Genomic DNA, 19,048 nt, shown 5'->3' on the forward strand with positions numbered 1-19,048 from the left:
ATGTGTGTGTTTGTGCAAGATGGAAACTGTGAATCATGAAATATACAATAGATATGCAAGAAAAAATGTTCCATGGCTTGATACTGGTTCCTTAATCAAGTCGCTCACCAGGAAAAAGCTTGGATTGGCAGGCAGTACCTGGGCAGTGAGTTGGATCGGCTGGGAGAGGGTGAGCTGGGGTGGAGGAGGCGGGACAGAGACACTCAGGGCGGTCTGTTCCTGTGTGCTCTGTCCCTGGGACTGCGACTGGGCCTGCTGCCCTGTCTGTCCCGCCTGCTGCTGCTGGGCTTGCTGATTTGCTGCTGCGACTGCCTGAGCTTGCTGATTGGCTTGGGCAGCTGCGTGGGCAGCATGAGCGGCATGAGCTGCACTGGACTGCTGTACAGCTGCAGCCAGGAGTTGCGCCTGAGCCTGCTGCAGCAACAGCTGCTGCTGTGCAGGCAACAGAGCTGTCAACTGGCGGAGAGGAAGAGGAAGAGGAAGAGGAGAGGAGAAGAGAGGAGAGGAGAGGAGAGGAGAGGAGAGGTGGGAAAAGAGGAGAACAGAGAAGAAAAGAGAAGAACAGAGTGGAAATGGACAGAAGGAGACAAAGAAGGAAATAAAGTGTTCAAAAAGCAGCACAAGAGAAGCAAGCAGGATAAAAGCAAAGCTAAGTGTGTGTCTGTGTGCATGCAATATAAGTCTGTCTTACCCCTGCTAGTTGGGAGCCGGTCAGCATGAGCTGTGTATGTTGCAGGGCCGTCTGTGAGGGGGTCGGGCCATGAGAGAGAGGAAGAGCCGGGGACATCTCACCACACTCCTCCATCTTATTCTGTGTGGAAGACAGAAAACAGGGTGGCAAAGGAAGAACAACATTAATAAAAAGTTTTAAAAAAAACATACATAGAAGGAGCTTTATGCCTCCAGATCATTCCTATTATCCCATTGCTGAAAACTGCAATTACACCTCTCTTTTCCGGCATTAATTGTAACATGTTAAAAGCATGCCTGAGCAAATATGAATAAAAACACAAGGCCACTATGTCCCAGAACTTAAACAGGTCAAAAAGGTTAATTAGAAACGTCGACTCCATCAGCTTACTGGGCTATTCAAGATAATAGAAAGCGTTGACTGTTTAAATTCTGAGTAATTTGAGAAGATAGCTCATAATCAGTCACAAGTAAACAGATGAAAATGCGTGTCTCGTCTGTCTCAGGCAATGACAGTCCACTAGTTTGTCTCTTTCTTGCACAAAGGAATCATCTTTAGTCCTGGGATCAGGCATGTTTGAACTGGCAGATGGGCAGTCTTCCAGCTTACTAATTTGCATATGCAAACTAGGTCAATTTAACCTTTCTGTGAAAGTTGTAGCATTATAGATATATTTCGATTTTCAATGCACTTCGTGCAGGGAGAGGGCCATCATACTCTCAGTTGTGTTTACATTTAGGACTGGGTGGAGACTCACACATTATGAACCTCAACGTCGAACGCAATACAAAGCGGAGGCAGCTATACTGTCTATAAACCCAGTGTTGGAGGTTAAAACACAAAAGATGCACAAACACAAGTCCAGACATATGCACAGACATGCACAGGCAGTTCAGTGACATGGACACACACACACACACACACACACACACACACACACACACACACGCACACACCTTGCTGCTGCACAGGGTCGGTGAAAGGGGAAAGGGATTGACTTTCATTGAGTGAGCCTAGAGGAGAAAAAACAGACCTCATATTAATGAAATATAACGTTTCTTTTTACAATCACCACTTGAAACGATGAAGGCAATTGCAAATAACGAGGTAGTACAAAATGTAAACGATTCCATACTGCCAAAATGCATCATATTTAATTTTATTAAAACAAAAATAGCTGATTTATCTACCAAAAGTATCTTTTTTATTAATTTTGATATTTGTAGCTAGTTTTAGTGATTTGTCAAGCTGCTTCCAACTGCTTAAATGTGAGGATTGGTTTTTTATTTGTTTTTCAATTTCATTGTCAATTGGATATGTTTTGGATTTTGAGCTTTTCATGATGACATCTTATCCTCTGACAAACTGCATTTTTCACTGTTTTCTGACATATATAGACAGGATTAAATAAAAAATAAAAAAGTATCGACAGTGTAAAAAGCCAGCCGTATAAACTATCTGACTGGCAGTGTTATCCTTTTTGCATTAATTATGTGGGCGAAGGAGTCAGACGTACCTGGTGATTTGATTCAGGCCCATTCCGCTCTGAGTCTGTGTGGGAGGGGAAGGAAAAAGTGAGAAAGTTATCACGTGTTGAGCTCAAACTTCAGACAACTACAATACAATATTAAGTATGTATTACTTTTTATGTACACTATATATATGTGCTAACAGCAGCACATCTTACCTGTGCCCTCCAACGGTGAGTCAGCCACTATTTTCTCGACCTCTACTGCCTTTGACATCCTGATATCTGCAAGAGGAAGACACACCGATAAATAAGTCACCGAGGCTCATTCTTAAATCTGAGTCAGAGAAATAAACGCAGACAGAAGCGGAACACATTGTCGAAGCGGGTGATCCGAATCTCGATGACGAAATGGGAACGAGGATGTCCAGGGCGTCGATCTTCGAGAGGTTAGTGTTTTTCAGGTCAGGCCCACACACTGTACAACAAACAATGTGGCTGAATCATTCACGAGTTCACAGCCCACATTCATTCATTCTTTCCAATTAGCGGTTGAACAGAAGAGTAGGTTGGCCTGAGCTGTTAGCTTGGTCTAAATTTAACTCAAGGTGTTTACGTGGGAGCTACTCAACACTGTGTGTGTGTCATCACTTTGTGTGTGTTTTTCACATCACTTCTGATACTGTATTGGGACAGTCCCTATGGCAACAGGAGTGAAGGGACGGGGGCAAGACATGTAAGTCTTTAAATGTATGTACTAAGAAAGGAGTGGAGCATTTTGGCACCGATTGTGGGAAAAATAGGGATGAGGAAGAACCAAGAAGAGTTGTGAGTGTGTGTGTGTGTGTGTATGTGTGTGTGTGTGTGTGGGGCTTGTGGTTTACATGTCTGTATAGTGTGTCGTAGTTTGGTTTTATTATTCACACAATGCATCAACTCACTACAGAACGTTTTATTTGTCTGAAACCACAAACTGAAAGACTACTTTATGTTGTGTCCATTTGAAACCCTTTTTTCTCTCTTGTTCCCCCCCTCGCCCCCCCTCGCCCCCCCCCCCCCCACCGTCCCTGACAAGCTCTCTCTGTCTCTCTCTTTCTCTCTCTCTCTCTCTCTCTCTCTCTCTCTCTCTCACACACACACACACACACACACACACACACACACACACACACACACACACACACACACACACACACACACACACACAGCTACTTCCCTTTTGTGAAAACATGCAAATCTGCCCAACGACCAACTAATTATATCTGCCACCTGCATAATAAACTCTCAGTCTCCCTCTTCCTTTTTCTCTCTCCCTTTTCACCCCTTCCTCTCCACTTCATCTCTCCTTTGTTCATCCTGTTGTTTCTTACGTTGCAGATGAGAAGGCACTGACTGAGACTAAAGCACATTTCAATTCCCCATATGCGTAGTGCTCAGTTTTTTATCAATACAACACACTAAATATTTTTATTCAAACTAGTGCAATTCCAACAAGCAAGTGGTCAAGCACAGTTTTCGCCATCGGGGGGCAGCAGTGACACATGGAGAGAATGACTGCTTCACTGGCCATCACTGACCTGATGCCACTTTTAAAAGACAGAATAATCAGTCCATATGCAATCTTTATAAAGACAAGAACTTACAGATGAAACAAGCCACATATTGATTAAAAATACATCTTTGTATTTTTTGACTTTGATGCATGCAGTGTCTTTAGGGGAAGTGTCTATGAGCTAGACAATCTCTAATCTGCCGCCACATTGGTAATAACTTGGGGTCAGGACACGGAAACACGGAAACACACACACACAGACACAGACACACACACACACGCACACACACTTTTCCTCAAATAAACAGACTTCTGCAAAAGAAAAACTAATTTGGTCATGTGGATGCAAACATCTGGTTCAGCTAATATTAGGGTAAATTTGTGGTTATTCCAACATTACATATGGTTGCTGTTTTGACCATTATTTGCCAACTTTGACTCAATTGCCCCAGAAATTGAGTCACAGTTTTTTGGTTTCACCAATAGCCATATAGGTGAAACCAAAAAACTGTGACTCAATTTCTGGGGCAATAAGTCTTTATCGAATTGTAATGCAAAACTCTGTATGTGTCACTACAGTGGACTATCTTGTGCTCCAATCATCAATATGTGCAGTGTACAATATTCCGAAGCCAAATGCACCATATAAAATGATTGTCCAGCTCATAAAACAGCTGTAATGTGAAGTTACCAAAGTCCCGCCTCTTGTACGGTCCTGCCCGCTCGCAGGACACCCGGGGAAGGTGTGTATTGATTCATGGTTCAAAATGGCCTACAGACAGTAGCATGGTGGATAATGTGGTCAGTAATACAGTAGTGGGACAGTATATCAAGATGCTGTGTCTTGTTCTCACTTCCCCTCCCAACTTCCCCTTGTACCGGGTTGAACACAGAGTGCTAAACCCAACACTTACTGTCAGCGAGGCTATTAATATTAGCCTGCTCTCTCCCTCTCTTTCACTCTATCTTTTGAAAACCTGTCCTCTCTTTTACAACCCATTGCTGCACACACACTATTAATTCTGCTTGACACGGAGCAGAGTTACATGTCGGCAATGACTTTATAATTTCAGTGAATTTGTTTAAATACGTTTGTGAATAAGAGGTAGTGGCCTCTACATTTTCCATGAATATGCGGTAAAAATATAATTTACAAAAGTGTTAAGAAGCATTTTTCAAAGAACAAGGTTAGATTACTATGCCTATTTCATCCCTCTGTAAGATGTTAAACTAATCTTACAGCAAAGCTCAGGGTTTAACTTTGACCCATTGAGACCAGAGCGGCAGCATACTCTGTATCTTAAACAGAGCAAATTTATTGCAGTATAATCCTGTGTCATAAATAAATGATGCAATAGAAAATGAACAAGGAACAACAGTGTCTGTGCTCAGTCTGGACTGTTTCTGTTTTTCTCTTCTGGGTATTTCGGCTGAGATGAAACTCTGCTGTAACTACCCCAATGCCCCCCCACAACCCTCAAACCCACCACCAACCATCATCCTGATTCAGGACACAACCCCAGCGTCAATAAGGGTGCCTGGGAACTAAAGTCATCACACCAATTAACTACGGATTTAAAAAAGCAAGACGCCCTGAGGGGTAACGATTTTGATTGAAAATAGATATTTTCCATTTATGACTGAGCGTCAAAGAGTCGGCCATCCAGCTCAACAGCCTTTGCACATGAAGATGAAGACATAAGTTGACGTCACAATTTGAGAATGAAATAAGGAGCTGAAGAAAACAAAACAAGATCAAGTAAGAGGATGGAGAAATAATTTAAGAATTAAACAAGGAATTGAAGAGGAAAATCTAACAATAAAGTAAGAAACTAAAGGAAAACCTGAGATGTGTTGGTTGTTTGATCAGTATTAAGTTGGTGTTTGTATCAATAACTATACAGAACAAATACTAATGACTAAAAGTGCAAAATATAAACTGATAAAACACCTTATGAATAAAAGCAAATGCGGCTGAAATATAGACAGATGTCACTGTGGAGGGCCTTTGTAATGAGAACCTCAGTTCAACAGTTTGCAGACTTATGCTCATTGACAGTGCCAATACATATCTATGTTTTCCCTGCATTAATGCACTTTGAGCAGATGAGTGAGGTTGTAAATGCAGGAGGCATGAAGACTATATCAAAATGTTTTAAATTGGGGAAATTACTTATTTATTCACACAAATCTGACATAAATTAGCAAAACTGCAGAATGTTTAATCAAACTAAATAATGGTAGAAAATGCCCAATCATTTTTAATTAATCAAAATGAATAACAAATAATAATAATAATAATAATAATAATAATAAGTTTGTTATGAATTAACTTGTTGTACTATTTACACTCACTTTGTTTTATTCACATTGTGATGTATCAGGATGTGTCACTCGGGTCAGAACAAACAGCTTTGACCACATCAGGTTGAGATGTGACTCTGGGATTTTTAACCCATGAATCACGTAATAAACGCCTGCATTTTCAAGAATCATATCAGGGCATCAAAGACTGTAAAATGTGAGCTAATTGACATTTAAAAATGTATTTCTGGAAATAGGTGAGTAAGCTGACAGCCTGCTGTGCTTTTCGCTGAGACTCGCTGTCGGTCAACTGAGACTCTGCTGGTACGTCAGCCTGAGCTGACCACCAAAACAAGGCCGAGGGGCAAGAAGAGTCCCGTCCTTCTTTAAAAAAAAAGTGTTTTATAATTTTTTTAAATACTGAGAATGACTCTTTTGATTATCTTTCTTATTCTTTAAATTTTTTTTTAAAGTATCTTTGTATCGGAGTATCATTTAAAATGACAATAATCAGTGTAACATTCCAAAACCTCCAGCACACACACACACACACACACACACACACACACACACACACACACACACACACACACACACACACACACACACACACACACACACACAGAAAGTTAACCACAGTGTCAAGGTTCTAAAAATCTATAACCATAATTATATAACAAATGCAACACTGCTGCAGTGCTAGACAAAAAAGCGTTTTATGATGACAAATTAAAAAAAAACCTATATTAAAAATTACTGGCGGCAACCCTGGTTTACCTTTCACAGGACATTTAGAAAAAATGTTTTACTGTATTTTCCGACATTTTTTCTTCTTTTTTCTTACCATTCATAGCATAAACACAGATTATAACACACACAGAGGCATATGGGCTGGCGAGGTATCTGACCTTTCCCTCTGCCTGCGACAGGCGTCCACCCATCCATCCATCCGTCATCCCTCCATCCATTCCTCTTCGTACCACCTCTTGCTCTTTGATGTTCTCTAATTAGCAGAGCTTGTTGGACCCAGTGGCATTAATCAACAACGTAGACACAGTTCTCTTTCGGTCACACACACACACACGCACACACCCTCACGCAAAGCTTAATTGGTCTTGGTAAATGAAGGCCAGCAGTATAGAGGGCTGCTCAGTCACTCACCTGGCAACCACATACTGAAGAAGTCCTTTGCTGCTATTGCTGCTGTCTTGGTCATATCTGTGTCTGTGTGAGAGCGTGTGTGCACGCTACGTAAAGAAAAACTCTCTCTCAAACCAAAAAGGAGGAGTGTATTAAATTATGTGGTTGAGAGAATGACTCTCTCTCTCTCTCTCTCTCTCTCTCTCTCTCTCTCTCTCTCTTTCTCTCTCTCTCTAGTCCACACCCCCCAAGCCCCACCTCCACCTCCTCCCCACATCCTGCAACACAACAGGAAGTAAGCCTCAAAAGAGTAGGAACTCGGCATAAAAAAATACAAGACAAAAGAAAGAAGAGAAAGAAAGGGGGACACGCAAGAGGTTAAAGAGTGGGAGAGTGAGTGAGCGAGGAGATTGAAGAGATAGACGAGGTGAAAAAGAGGGGGATGACGGGTGCCGACGGAAAGTGATGGCGCGGCTGGAAACAGCCACTCACACTCACACACACACACACACACACACACATGCTCACTCACACACGCGAGAAAAAAAACAGCAGGCTTGACATTCTGACCGAAGAGTGTGTGATACATTTGCACGAGATGTGACCCAGTGTGGCTTCAAAAGCTCAACAATAAGCAGAGTTTTCTGAACTCCAAGCTGTTCTAACAAGCCTTTGTAGTGTGTTTTGTCGACCGTGAGTCATGACATCTCTCCTTGGTCGTCCACGTGAGACAGTGAGGTTGTTGTCAGCGAGTACATCAGTGGGAGTTAAGGTGGTCTGTCGAGGGAGGTCGGCACCAACAGGAGAAGATGTGAGACATCCTCGGCTGAGTTTGCCAGCCACAGCTCCACTCTAACCCGAGCGGAAGGAAAAACTCTGTCACAGCACTCACGGTACCACTGACCAACCCACACTGTAGGCTGCACACAGTGATGCACCACAGAGAGACACCCCACACATCGCTTCATGTGACGAATAGATGTGGCGTGAAAGTGGAACATTGCAGATCACATACATATGAGCCACCCATAAGGATTAACCAACCAAGAAGCTGCTAAATTTGTGAAAATCTGACATCGGGGAATGATCTCAAGGAAGCAGAATAGCATGTTTCAGCAGAAATATTGCATAGATTTTGAAATCTGAGAGAGCCAAAGTGCCGCTCTGATAGTAGGACAAACTAACCACAAGGTGGCACTCTTGATTCTCTAATCCTGACCAACAAATAAACTCCAGGTGCAGAGGAGGGGACGAGGCAGACCACTGATCACCCCCCTCCCCCTTTCCCTTCTCCCTTGGTCCGAGTTCACTAATTCAAAAGCTAACGGCAGCAGAGTTCTCAAGTTTAACCTTATAAATACTTTATGTGGTGATTTACAACAGCCCAATATACTGCTGGATAGACACTCACAAGTGCATATGGCGCTGAAGGTGCTCTCTGATATACAGAGACATTTTTTTACATCTGTCCTAAAACACATACACATACTGATGTTTATATTTACTATGAGGACAATATCAGTATATAAACCTGGGCAGCTTGCTGTCTTGAAAAAACTCAAATGCACAATGTCTTTGGGTAAATAGCTGGATTTACAGCTGAGACGCTTATTCTATTAATGAGTGGTCGACCAACAGAAAACTAACTGCCGGTTATGTTGATTGACTCGTCATTTCTGTCATATTTCAGGCAAAAATTTGCCCTAACGTGTGAGGATTTGCTGCTTTTATTTAGCATGATAAAACAGGGAATTTTAGATTGCCACCTTGAACTCTGATTCGTGACATTTTAAGGCCTGAGACCGATCTTCCGTTTCACTAACGGTTGGACCCGTTGTCTGTTGGTCATGTTCGGGCCTTCAGCAGCACAGACAGCCTGTCCAAGGGCCGTGACAGACTGCACATCGGGGCTGGGGCGCTTCTCCGGGTCAGAGGTCGTCTGGGCAGCCTGGCTTTGGCCGTGACCTTTGTTCAAACTCCAATCTACCCACCTCACAGAGTGTGTGTTTTTGTGCGTGTGTGTGTATGTTTGTTTGAGTGGCTCCAATAGGTGTCTGGTGAATGTAAGTGTGCTCTGTGCGTGTGTGTGTGTGTGTGTGTGTGTGTGTGTGTGTGTGTGTGTGTGTGTGTGTGTGTGTGTGTGTGTGTGTGTGTGTGTGTGCTAGTTCATGGCCATGGGGGGCCTTCCTGCCCCAAGGAGGTCTGAGCCTTGGTTACCATGGAGACCAGACCGAGCAACACTCAAGCCTCGCCACTTAGATGATATTGGGGTGACTGCAAATGGGCTCAATTGAAGACCACATATTAACACTCCCCTAAAAGAAATTGGTATATTATTCACTTGGAATATAGAATAAATATATCATTAGAAATGCATTTTTTATGGTATTTTTACTAGGGAATATGAGTGCATGTTTATGCAGAGTGGGTTTTGGTTAGTTAGTTACGTTCCTCAGATAATAAACACACACACACACACACACACACACACACACACACACACACACACACACACACACACACACACAATCTGATAGTGGGACCCCAGGGAGGAGGATGGGGGAAGCGGAGGCCTCTAGAGCACCATCAATCACTCCACTGTCTGAGCGAGAGAGGGAGAGGCAGGTAGGGAGGGTTGGGGGTTACTGAGCGGGGAAAAGAGGAATAGTAGAATAGAAAAAGAAAGGAAGGAGATGAAGGAGAAGGTAAATAGTGATGGGAATGAAGGTGAGGGATGGAGAGACAGGAATCAAAAGATTGTAGAGAGGATGTTTGCTGGGGGTGAGGACGCTGTGTGTGTATAATGGGTCATTGCAGGGACAATTCACAGGTCTCCAAACCAGTTCAGGCTCCCTCTATGGCTCCGTCTTCCTATATCTAGTGCAGCCTCAGGCCTGGTGCACACACGGGCTCTAATTCATATAATCCATCATATTCCTCTTCTTGAAGAGGGGACAGAGCCCGGCTCAGTGATGGACCCACCAAGTCCTATTCACAGTCCGACAGCAAGACTCTATTCTACAAGGTGAGAGATTTAAAATCTCTTCTGGTAGGTGTGTGTGTGTGTGTGTGTGTGTGTGTGTGTGTGTGTGTGTGTGTGTGTGTGTGTATGTGTGTGTGTGTGTGTGTGTGTGTGTGTGTGTGTGTGTGTGTGTGTGTATGTGTGTGTGTGTGTGTGCGCGCGCGTGCAGGTGTAGCCCCATGAGGAGTTGCAGGATTATAAACAGTAGGTCTAGCAGTGTGGAGACTACAGAGGTTGAGGTTTTGTATGAGAAGCAGCAGGGGCTAAAACACACTCACACTGTTGGCTACCATGGGACATGCGCCATCTCACACACATACACACCACCAACACCTTTACAACACCTATTTCTCTCCTCTCCTAATACCTCTCAATTGTCCTTTTCCTCTGGCCCCTCCATCCTTCTCCCACACCATTCCCCTCCTCTCGGTATCATCTCCGCAGCCCATAGGGAGCCTAGCTTGTCTAGACAGACGCCGCTCTCTCCCACGGCGCTACCAAGGTTGAAGCTCAAATATTTCTTTTGCTTCTTTCGCCCCCTCTTCTTCTTCTTCTTCTTCTTCTTCTTCTTCTTCTTCTTCTTCTTCTTCTTCTTCTTCTTCTTCTTCTTCTGGTGAACGCCGTCGCCGGCTTGAGGAGCATTGAGGCCACTTTAGACCAAACTGTTCACTTACACTGACAAAGCAGGCTGCTGTGTAGAATAGGCCTTGATATTCCCCCAATTAAAATAAAAAAATGTGTGTGCTTCAATTATGGCAACCATTGTCTATGTGTGCTCCTTTGACCCACCCCTCTTTCCCCCTGGCTTATTCTTCACCTGCTTTGCCTCCTTTCCTTCAAACACTCTCATCATCATCGTCCCACTCTTTTCTTTGCGACCTCCCTCTTCTCTTTCTCCAATTCAAACTTTCTTCTCCTTCCTCCGTCTCTCGTTCTCTCTCAGACCTGCTGGTCAGCATCTGCTGTGACATCACTGGCCACTGTTCTCGGCTCGGATTGGACACTTGGCCACGTTGCCAGGCAACAGCAGTGAAAGGTCTCAGTGTGAGCATGTGTGTGCGGCGTGCGCGCGTATGTGTGTGTTTATGTCTGTTTATAGCTACGTGAGTGAAAGGTGTGTGAGCGATTTTCCTCGCCTTGCCCTTTATCTGTGCATGAAGAATGATCAGAACAGATCTACTTCTGTGCTTTATCGCAGATCAAAGCATGTAGATGATTGGGCTGCCTCGCCACTCTCATCCACCACAGATAAGAAGGATGTGTGTGCGTTGCGTTAATGAAAAAGAAAGATGGTACGAGTGTGCGGGCGTGTCAGTGTCTGCACTTGCGTCGAACCAAATAAATGTGTATGTTCGTGTCGAATACGGGTATCCGTGTGTATGTTGTGTGTGTGTCTAAATGTGTGTGTATGTATGTGTGTAAGCCCCCGGGAGCGGGTGGTTATTGTATCTGACACAGCGGCTCTTTCTCGCGCCTCATATTTCTGGGCCGATCGATTCCTCTGACTCCCGACAAGACAATAATCGCACCTCCCTCTCTCACTCCATCACCACCATTATTACTGACCTCCCCAGGGAACGAACAGGGTGGAGGGAGGGAGAGAGAGAGGGATGAGGAAGGAAGGAAGGAAGGAAGGATGGAGGGAGGGTGGGAGGTTGAGGAATGAGAGGGGACATTGAGTTGACAAAATGATTCTATGATGATGAAAAAGCAAAAAGGGACAATGTTGAATATGAGGTGGCCTGGAAAAAGGATATCTGCAGATTAGAAGATGAGAGCGGAGAAGTTGAGGTATGTTGATGGAGGGATGAGGTCCGAGGGAGGTGATAGAAAGACAAAAAAGAATGGGAGAAAAGCTAAAGCATAACGGGGAAGGACGGGGAAGGAGGCCGGAGCAAAGATGAAAAAAAAGAAAAGAAAAAGCGAACAATATAGATCATGGCGAGGAAAGAAAGGAGGACACAAGTGAAGGAGTGCAAAGACACAGAGGGCCGAGCGGAGGGACAATAACGGAGAGAATTAGTGGAGGAGAGATGAAGGATTCGCACTATCTTCTTCTAATAAAGGAGAGAATGAGAGACAGGGACCGGGGGAGGGAGAAAGAGGGGGTGGGAGTGGTGAGGGTTAGTCTGAGGTGAAAAAGGCAGAGAGACAGAGAATTATATAGGAACACACACACACACATACACACATATACACACGCACACACAAATATAGAGCCATGGCTGTAGCGCTGTGCAGGTCAACGCTCAGAAATATTATTAAATTGACAAGAGTACAATAGTTGATTGGCAGGCTGACTCCTGCACTGCCATTCAGTGGAGAAGAATAAATACAGAGACTCACTCACACATACACACACACACACACACACACACACACACACACACACACACACACACACACATATATATATATATATATATATATATATATATATATATATATATATATATATATATATACGCATATATATATATATATATATACGCGTATATATATATATATATATATATATAGACACACGCACAGACAAAATGCATGCACATCTGTAGTTTCACAGGACAGTCAACACACACACACACACACACACACACACACACACACTCTTTTGTCTGTTTTGTGTGTGCATGTGTGTGGTTGCCTGCATGAGCCTGTCACTGCTGTGTCTCTATGCTTTGAATCCAGATTACAATTACAGTAATTGGCTCTCAATTCAAGGGATTGCTGTTTGACCCCCTCACCTCTCTCTCTCTCTCTTGCTCTCTCTCTTTTGCTCGCTCACTCCCTCAGCCATCCCCACACATTTTACCTCTTCCTCTACCCTCCTCCTCCTCCTCATCAATATTCCTCCACCTCCTCTGTACCTGTATCGCTACATCCATCTTTCACTGAGTGCAATCCCTCTCCCCCTTTCCCCTCTTTCCTTTTCTCTACCTTATCCCTGTTTCTCCCCCCTTTGCACACACTCACACACTTTATCCCCGGATATAACTATCTTCCTTCCTGTTTTCTGTCCATCCTACTCTCTGACTGTTTTACTTTTTTCCCTCATCACACCACAATTCTTGTCAGTTTTGCTCCCTCATCTCCCTCTTTTTACCTTTCTCTCAGATAGTTGGGGAAGCAGGGAATATATTGTATACTTTATTCATGCTGTATTTATTATGGAGCGATAGCTGTTCAGCTATACAGTCGGGGGGATATATTGTGCATTTGGGGAAAAGAAGGTGAAAGAGCAATAGATAAAAAGACGGTAGTAAGGAAAGGGGGTGATAGAGGTGGTGGTGATGGTGATGGTGTGTTGGGGTGGTGGTGGTGAGGCGAGCGAGGAGGAGGAGGAGGGGGGTTAGGAAATTGGTCTGGCTAGCGGAACAGCTTTTCACCTCTCTCTCTCCCTCTCTTTTTTCTCTCTCTCCCTCTCTTTCTCGCTCCCTCTCTCTATTCTGCTTTGTATTCTGCAGAGATGACAGGGGGAAAGCTTTATTGCTCCGAGTTTGTATCGATCGGGGCCCCTCTAAGGGGGGAGGCTGGGGGACGCGCTGAGCAGGCCCTTTCTCAACGACCGCGGCTCCAACAACCAGCCCCCCCTCCCCCCCCCCCCCGAGCTGCCCAAGCCTCCCCTCTTTTCCTTCCCACCCGCCTCCTCCTCCTTCCAAACCCTTCTCTTGCTCGCTAGCTCGCTCTGAAATTCAAATTCAAGGCTCTTATTCTCAAAGGTTAGGAGAGGAAGAGCATCAGAAAGTAAGAGAGACAGAGAGATTGAATGAAAGAGAGATGGAGGCGGCTGGCTTCTTCCCCTGACTGAAGCCCTGAATCTGATAAGAAGAGCCCACAAACACAAACAATGAAAGAAATAGAAAAAGAATGGAAAAATAAAATAAAATTGCCAAGAGGAATACATCAGCCACCTCCTTTACTTCCTCATAGCCCTTCCCTTCTCACTAACTGCCCCCCGTCCTGTCCTCCTCTCTACTGTATCTCCATTTTTTTCCGAGGTGTGAATGATTTTGTTGACAGGTGAAGAATGAGTCGGGTCCGGGGCATGCATAAACCGCTCCGCTACTGTCCTCGTTAGAGGAACAGTAGGAGAGCTGGGATCCACGGGAGACAGAAAGAGCCTGTGTGGATCACACAGAATGCTCTATTTATCAGTGCAAAATGAAATAAACAATCACCTCTCTCACTCCGGCTTGCAAAACAGGAATCTCAACAAAGCAGAGTCAAGAATCAAAATAACAAATCACCGCGCTTCGGGCTTCCTTTTTCACCTCTTCTGTTTGACAAGCATTAAATAAAAAGGGGGCAAGACCCAACGTCAAAGCCACAGCCAACTGACCAAACACTTGACTCATACATGGAAGTGTCCTTGTGTGTACACACACACACACACACACACACACACACACACACACACACACACACACACACACACACACAGCCTATTTATCCGTTAATGGCATGCACAGTGCTGCAGCGAGACTAGGGAGAAGAACAGATTGTCCATCAGGGGGTTACGGGGTTCAAGTCCATGACCAGGGGGCTAGAGGAAGGTTAGGGGGTTGTAGGTTCAACTCCCAAGGGGCGAGGAGTATCCCTGCTGTCTCTCATCCGACCCTCCCCCCTAAACCTCCTCCAGGACAATATAACCCCACTGCTTCACCTCCCTCCTTTTCTCCTCTCCATCACGCTGCTGGCCCTTTTAAGCCCTGCTTAGTCTGATCACACACATGTAAACCTGAGCCTAGCCTCCAGACTCTCTCCATTTGTCTCAGATGTGCACATGCACGCGCACATGCGGGCCTGCTAATAAACAAACACACACATTCAATCAAACTCACCGATGCACAAACATATACATACAACTCAAATGCACGCTTACAATTCAAATACAAATGCTCTTGCTATCTTCTGCTTTCCCATATAACAGCAAATCATTTTATTTGGACCTCCATCATGATTGAAACGGATTCTTTCCTTTTCCAACTTCATCTCACTTACTCCTCTTGTAGTAAAGACCAAACAGAAGCACTGCTATCAGTATAGCAGCAGATGTGAGTGGATATGAGATATTTGGGTAAACATTAGATACATATACTGTTTATATATTGTCATTGATATTGCTTGTGTGGTTTACGTGCAGCACCAGATTGAGTTCAGGGATGAAGAATACATCAGAGACTTCTGCTGGATGCTGTCTGATTCATAGAAGAATACCACCACACCCACACACATATGCATGTGCGCAAGCATGCACACACCTGCACACACACACACAAACAAACACACACACACACACACACACACACACACACACACACAGCACAATCACCTGCAGGCCTGTAACCTGTCTTGTTGGCTGGATGGATGGATGCATTATTAAACACGCAGGATTTCATATGTAGAAACAGAATATGAATGCTGCACTGGATCCAACTGTGGACATTTGCTTGTTCACTCCATTCTTCACTCTTTTTCTTGAAACTCTTTAACTTATTACACTGAATATTTACTTGACATCCTTATTCTGTTTCTCCATATTGTAATTATCTTCCTGAGGTTTCTCCCTTTTTTTCTGTTCAGGCTGAGGCAGGTAGTTTTTTGACATCTAAAATTCCAAAATAACCATTCAGCATGTTGTAGTTCAAGTGGACTGAGAGAAAACTAGACTTCTGCACCTCCTCCAATGACAAGAGACTATTCGCTCTTCTACAAATGCAGATACACAAACACGTCCCTTCAGATGACCAAAGACCGATTCAATAGCGGAAAATCCAGCATTGGCAACAACTGCAAAGCATCCCAAAAAAGGAAGACTGTCTTATCAAAAAGAGTCTTTTCAGGAGTCTGACAATAAACGTAATAAAACACATGTCAATATCAATATTGGTAAAGCGTATCAAAGATAGAGAGGAAATGGTGCTGATAGTTTAACCTTCTGCTAACTGAAGCTAAAGTCTCACGGCTAACTAGAGACTCAAATCCAAGTATGTCATCTTAAAGGGGTTTACAGGCCCACAAGTTAACAAGATGGTTCATCTATATAATTGCCACTCTCAGCATCAAGACCACAGTCACTATAATGTAAAGTATTTGTATATGTATAAGTACTCGTACAGGTTACTGCATGAAGTACGTGCATATGTCGGTGCTCGTCTGATGGGAGGGGCTTAGGAAAGAGAGAGCTGCAGGTGGAGGGTTGTACTTTTAAATTTGCCTTTTCCAGAAAACTGCCTCCCCCAGCTTTAAAGGTTTGCTTAGTGGATGTTTTCTTTACCCGAATCAAGGGACGAAGGATAGAAGATATTTAATGTTATTGCGAGGGTGTCACTGAGACTAATTTCTGATTTTAGGCAATATAAATAAAATGGACTTGATGCGACTCTGCTTTACTAAAGGCTCTAATTCACTTTATAAATCGGACGAGGAAATGGATCAATTTAAATATGGTTTGGAGCTTTCTACTGGTCAAGGGGTCAGCTTTGACGTCACAAATGAGAGATCATATTTTGGAGATGAGAGGTCACAGGCTAGATGGTGAATGTACAAAGTCATCCTCCTGACAATCATGGCTCTGAATCATCATAGAAAGCCGCCGTAACCCGGTGAAAACCGCTGGATTCCACTGATTAACTAAAAGGCCCACATGCAAGCAGCGGTCTAATGGCAACTAAACCACAACCTGAGCACTGTGTGTGTTTACATCTGTAGGGCGGGCGGGCCGGGCCCTGGCTCTCACGGTAATCGATGAACGACGGAGGAAAGGGAGGTAGCGGGCGAGGCAGGGATGTGTGTGGGGGAGGGCGGGTGGGAGAAAATCGGTAAAGAAAGCAGGTTATCTCCCGTGATTAGGGGAGGGGGAATCCCCGTCTGGAGGTGGAGGAGGGCGGGTGGGTGAGGAGGGGCGATGGGGTGAGGGGGGGTGAGGGAAGACCGGGGTTCATTGATAAAAAGCGAGAGAGGGAGGGAGAGGGGAGAAGGGGAGACTATGTTTGGCATCGAGAGAGAGCAGACAATTATCTGTATTGATTAGAGCGGCCCAGTACTGTGAAGACTGAGAAAACTATGACTGGATCAATAGAGAGAGAGGGAGAGAGAGAGAGGGAGTTAGCGAATAGACAGACCAATAGAGAGAAACAAACGACAGGGATAAAAGATACATATAATGTCAAACATTAAGAGACAGAAACATAGTTTATGGTGCAAAGCGAAGTCAAAGACCCAAGGTGGCATAATAGGAGGGGATTTGGGGGGAGACAGGGAGAGTCAATGAAAGCACGAGAAGATACATTACATTGTTGATGTCATTACTCTTTATCATTGATTTGTCAGCACGACCACAAAGTTCATTCAACAAGCCCACCAGAGCCCTCCCATCACCACAGCACACAGCTAAGCAGAAAGAGAGAGGGAGGGAGGCTGAAAAAGACATTAACTAAATACATACTGATGGGCGAACTCACAAAGAATGGACTGTGGGTCGCGGACAGCACCATGAATTGCGCATCACTTGAAACGGACATTTTTCCCATCTCAGGTCCAATTCACAAAAGATATTGCGGCAACAATATTACAGCGCAAACTAGCCCAGAGATAGTTTAGAGTGCAATCTGCCTTTCTTTTTTTTCTTTTTTTGCATGAGGAGAAAGAAAAGAAAAAAATCATGAGCGACATCCCTTTTTCAGTTACAGTACCACCAACCAAAATGTTCATAATTTTACCGTAACTCCATGTGGCATTTAGCGCTGATCTCTGTGAACTGGACTTCAATGAGGCTCAATTGCACAGTAAGAGGCTAATTCCAAGCCAAATGTATGCATACTGCCTAATTTAAATATGTGCAAATAGCACAGGAGCGTCAAGAAGCTATTTGCTTGGCAGTGCAGTTATTGCAGAGGTGCATTTTATCCTCTGCAGGTGTTTAGAGAGTTACACGGTTTCTTTTTGTCTTATTTGTGCAGGTTTAGCAGCATGATCCATTTGTCTCTCAATGAGCACAGTCTGACCATTGGAACTGGTTGACACAGACAAAGCTGACTATGTGTATCCAATGTGAATGAGAAAAAATATATTTTTTTTGACCAGTTTGTGTCATTTAACCTCCAATACAGAGTGTGGACACTAATCCTGTCCTGCATGCTCTTTCTGCTCTTTCTGCAACCTGCACTATACTGTATAAGGATCAAGTTCTTTACCAAAATAAAACTTCAAGGGTTTCCAAAATACCAAGAGTTCAGAACCAAAAAATGTCAATATTTTCTTTCTTTTCTTGCAACAAAACCCGACAATGCCAATGCTGCATCAAACTATGAAGGAAAGTCAGCGAGGCAACACGCGGAACTCCTGTGCTCCTATTGTTATATCATATTATTATTTCCTTTTTTGTGTGTAGTCATTTTCATACCATTTCTTTTTTTCCTGGATTTATTGTACTTTGTGCCTTGTGAAATTTGTATATTTAAATATTTAATTTCAGAGGGAGAAGTGAAGAGAGAAATACTTTAGGGGGAGAGTGTGTGTTGGAGGGGAAACTTTGGTAAATATCAGGAAGGAGGTGATGCTCAGGTAGGGGGCCTTGCTGTGGGGCCTCTTTTTGTCCTGAACAAAAACCAAAATGGTGGAATGGCGGTGGAACAAATAGTACATGGAGGGAAACAGGAGAGTGACAACCTGTGGTGAGTAAAAACATCCTGCTGGCACACACACACACACACACACACACACACACACACACATACACACACACACGCGCGCACACACACACACACACACACACACACACACACACACACACACATTAATCCCTAATCAGACCCCATTGAGCGTGCGGGCAGGTACCCACTCATTACACTTCCGGTTGCAACTTACGTT

At 44.0% G+C, this 19,048-nt stretch overlaps 1 protein-coding gene across 1 annotated transcript in view; it reads right to left on the reverse strand.

The window, feature by feature from the left end:
- pou2f2b (POU class 2 homeobox 2b) overlaps positions 1–19,048 on the reverse strand; it is a gene marked incomplete at both ends in the record, with an annotated part of 37,441 nt that overhangs the window by 6,127 nt on the left and 12,266 nt on the right. The window contains 5 exons of the mRNA XM_079227266.1: positions 139–456; positions 692–811; positions 1,648–1,704; positions 2,208–2,242; positions 2,379–2,444. Of these exons, the coding sequence (XP_079083392.1) occupies positions 139–456; positions 692–811; positions 1,648–1,704; positions 2,208–2,242; positions 2,379–2,444 (596 nt within the window). The remainder of the gene's footprint in view (positions 1–138; positions 457–691; positions 812–1,647; positions 1,705–2,207; positions 2,243–2,378; positions 2,445–19,048) is intronic.

The sequence above is a fragment of the Taurulus bubalis genome (genome assembly GCF_910589615.1).
Source record: "Taurulus bubalis genome assembly, chromosome: 12".
NCBI classification, from domain to species: domain Eukaryota; kingdom Metazoa; phylum Chordata; class Actinopteri; order Perciformes; family Cottidae; genus Taurulus; species Taurulus bubalis.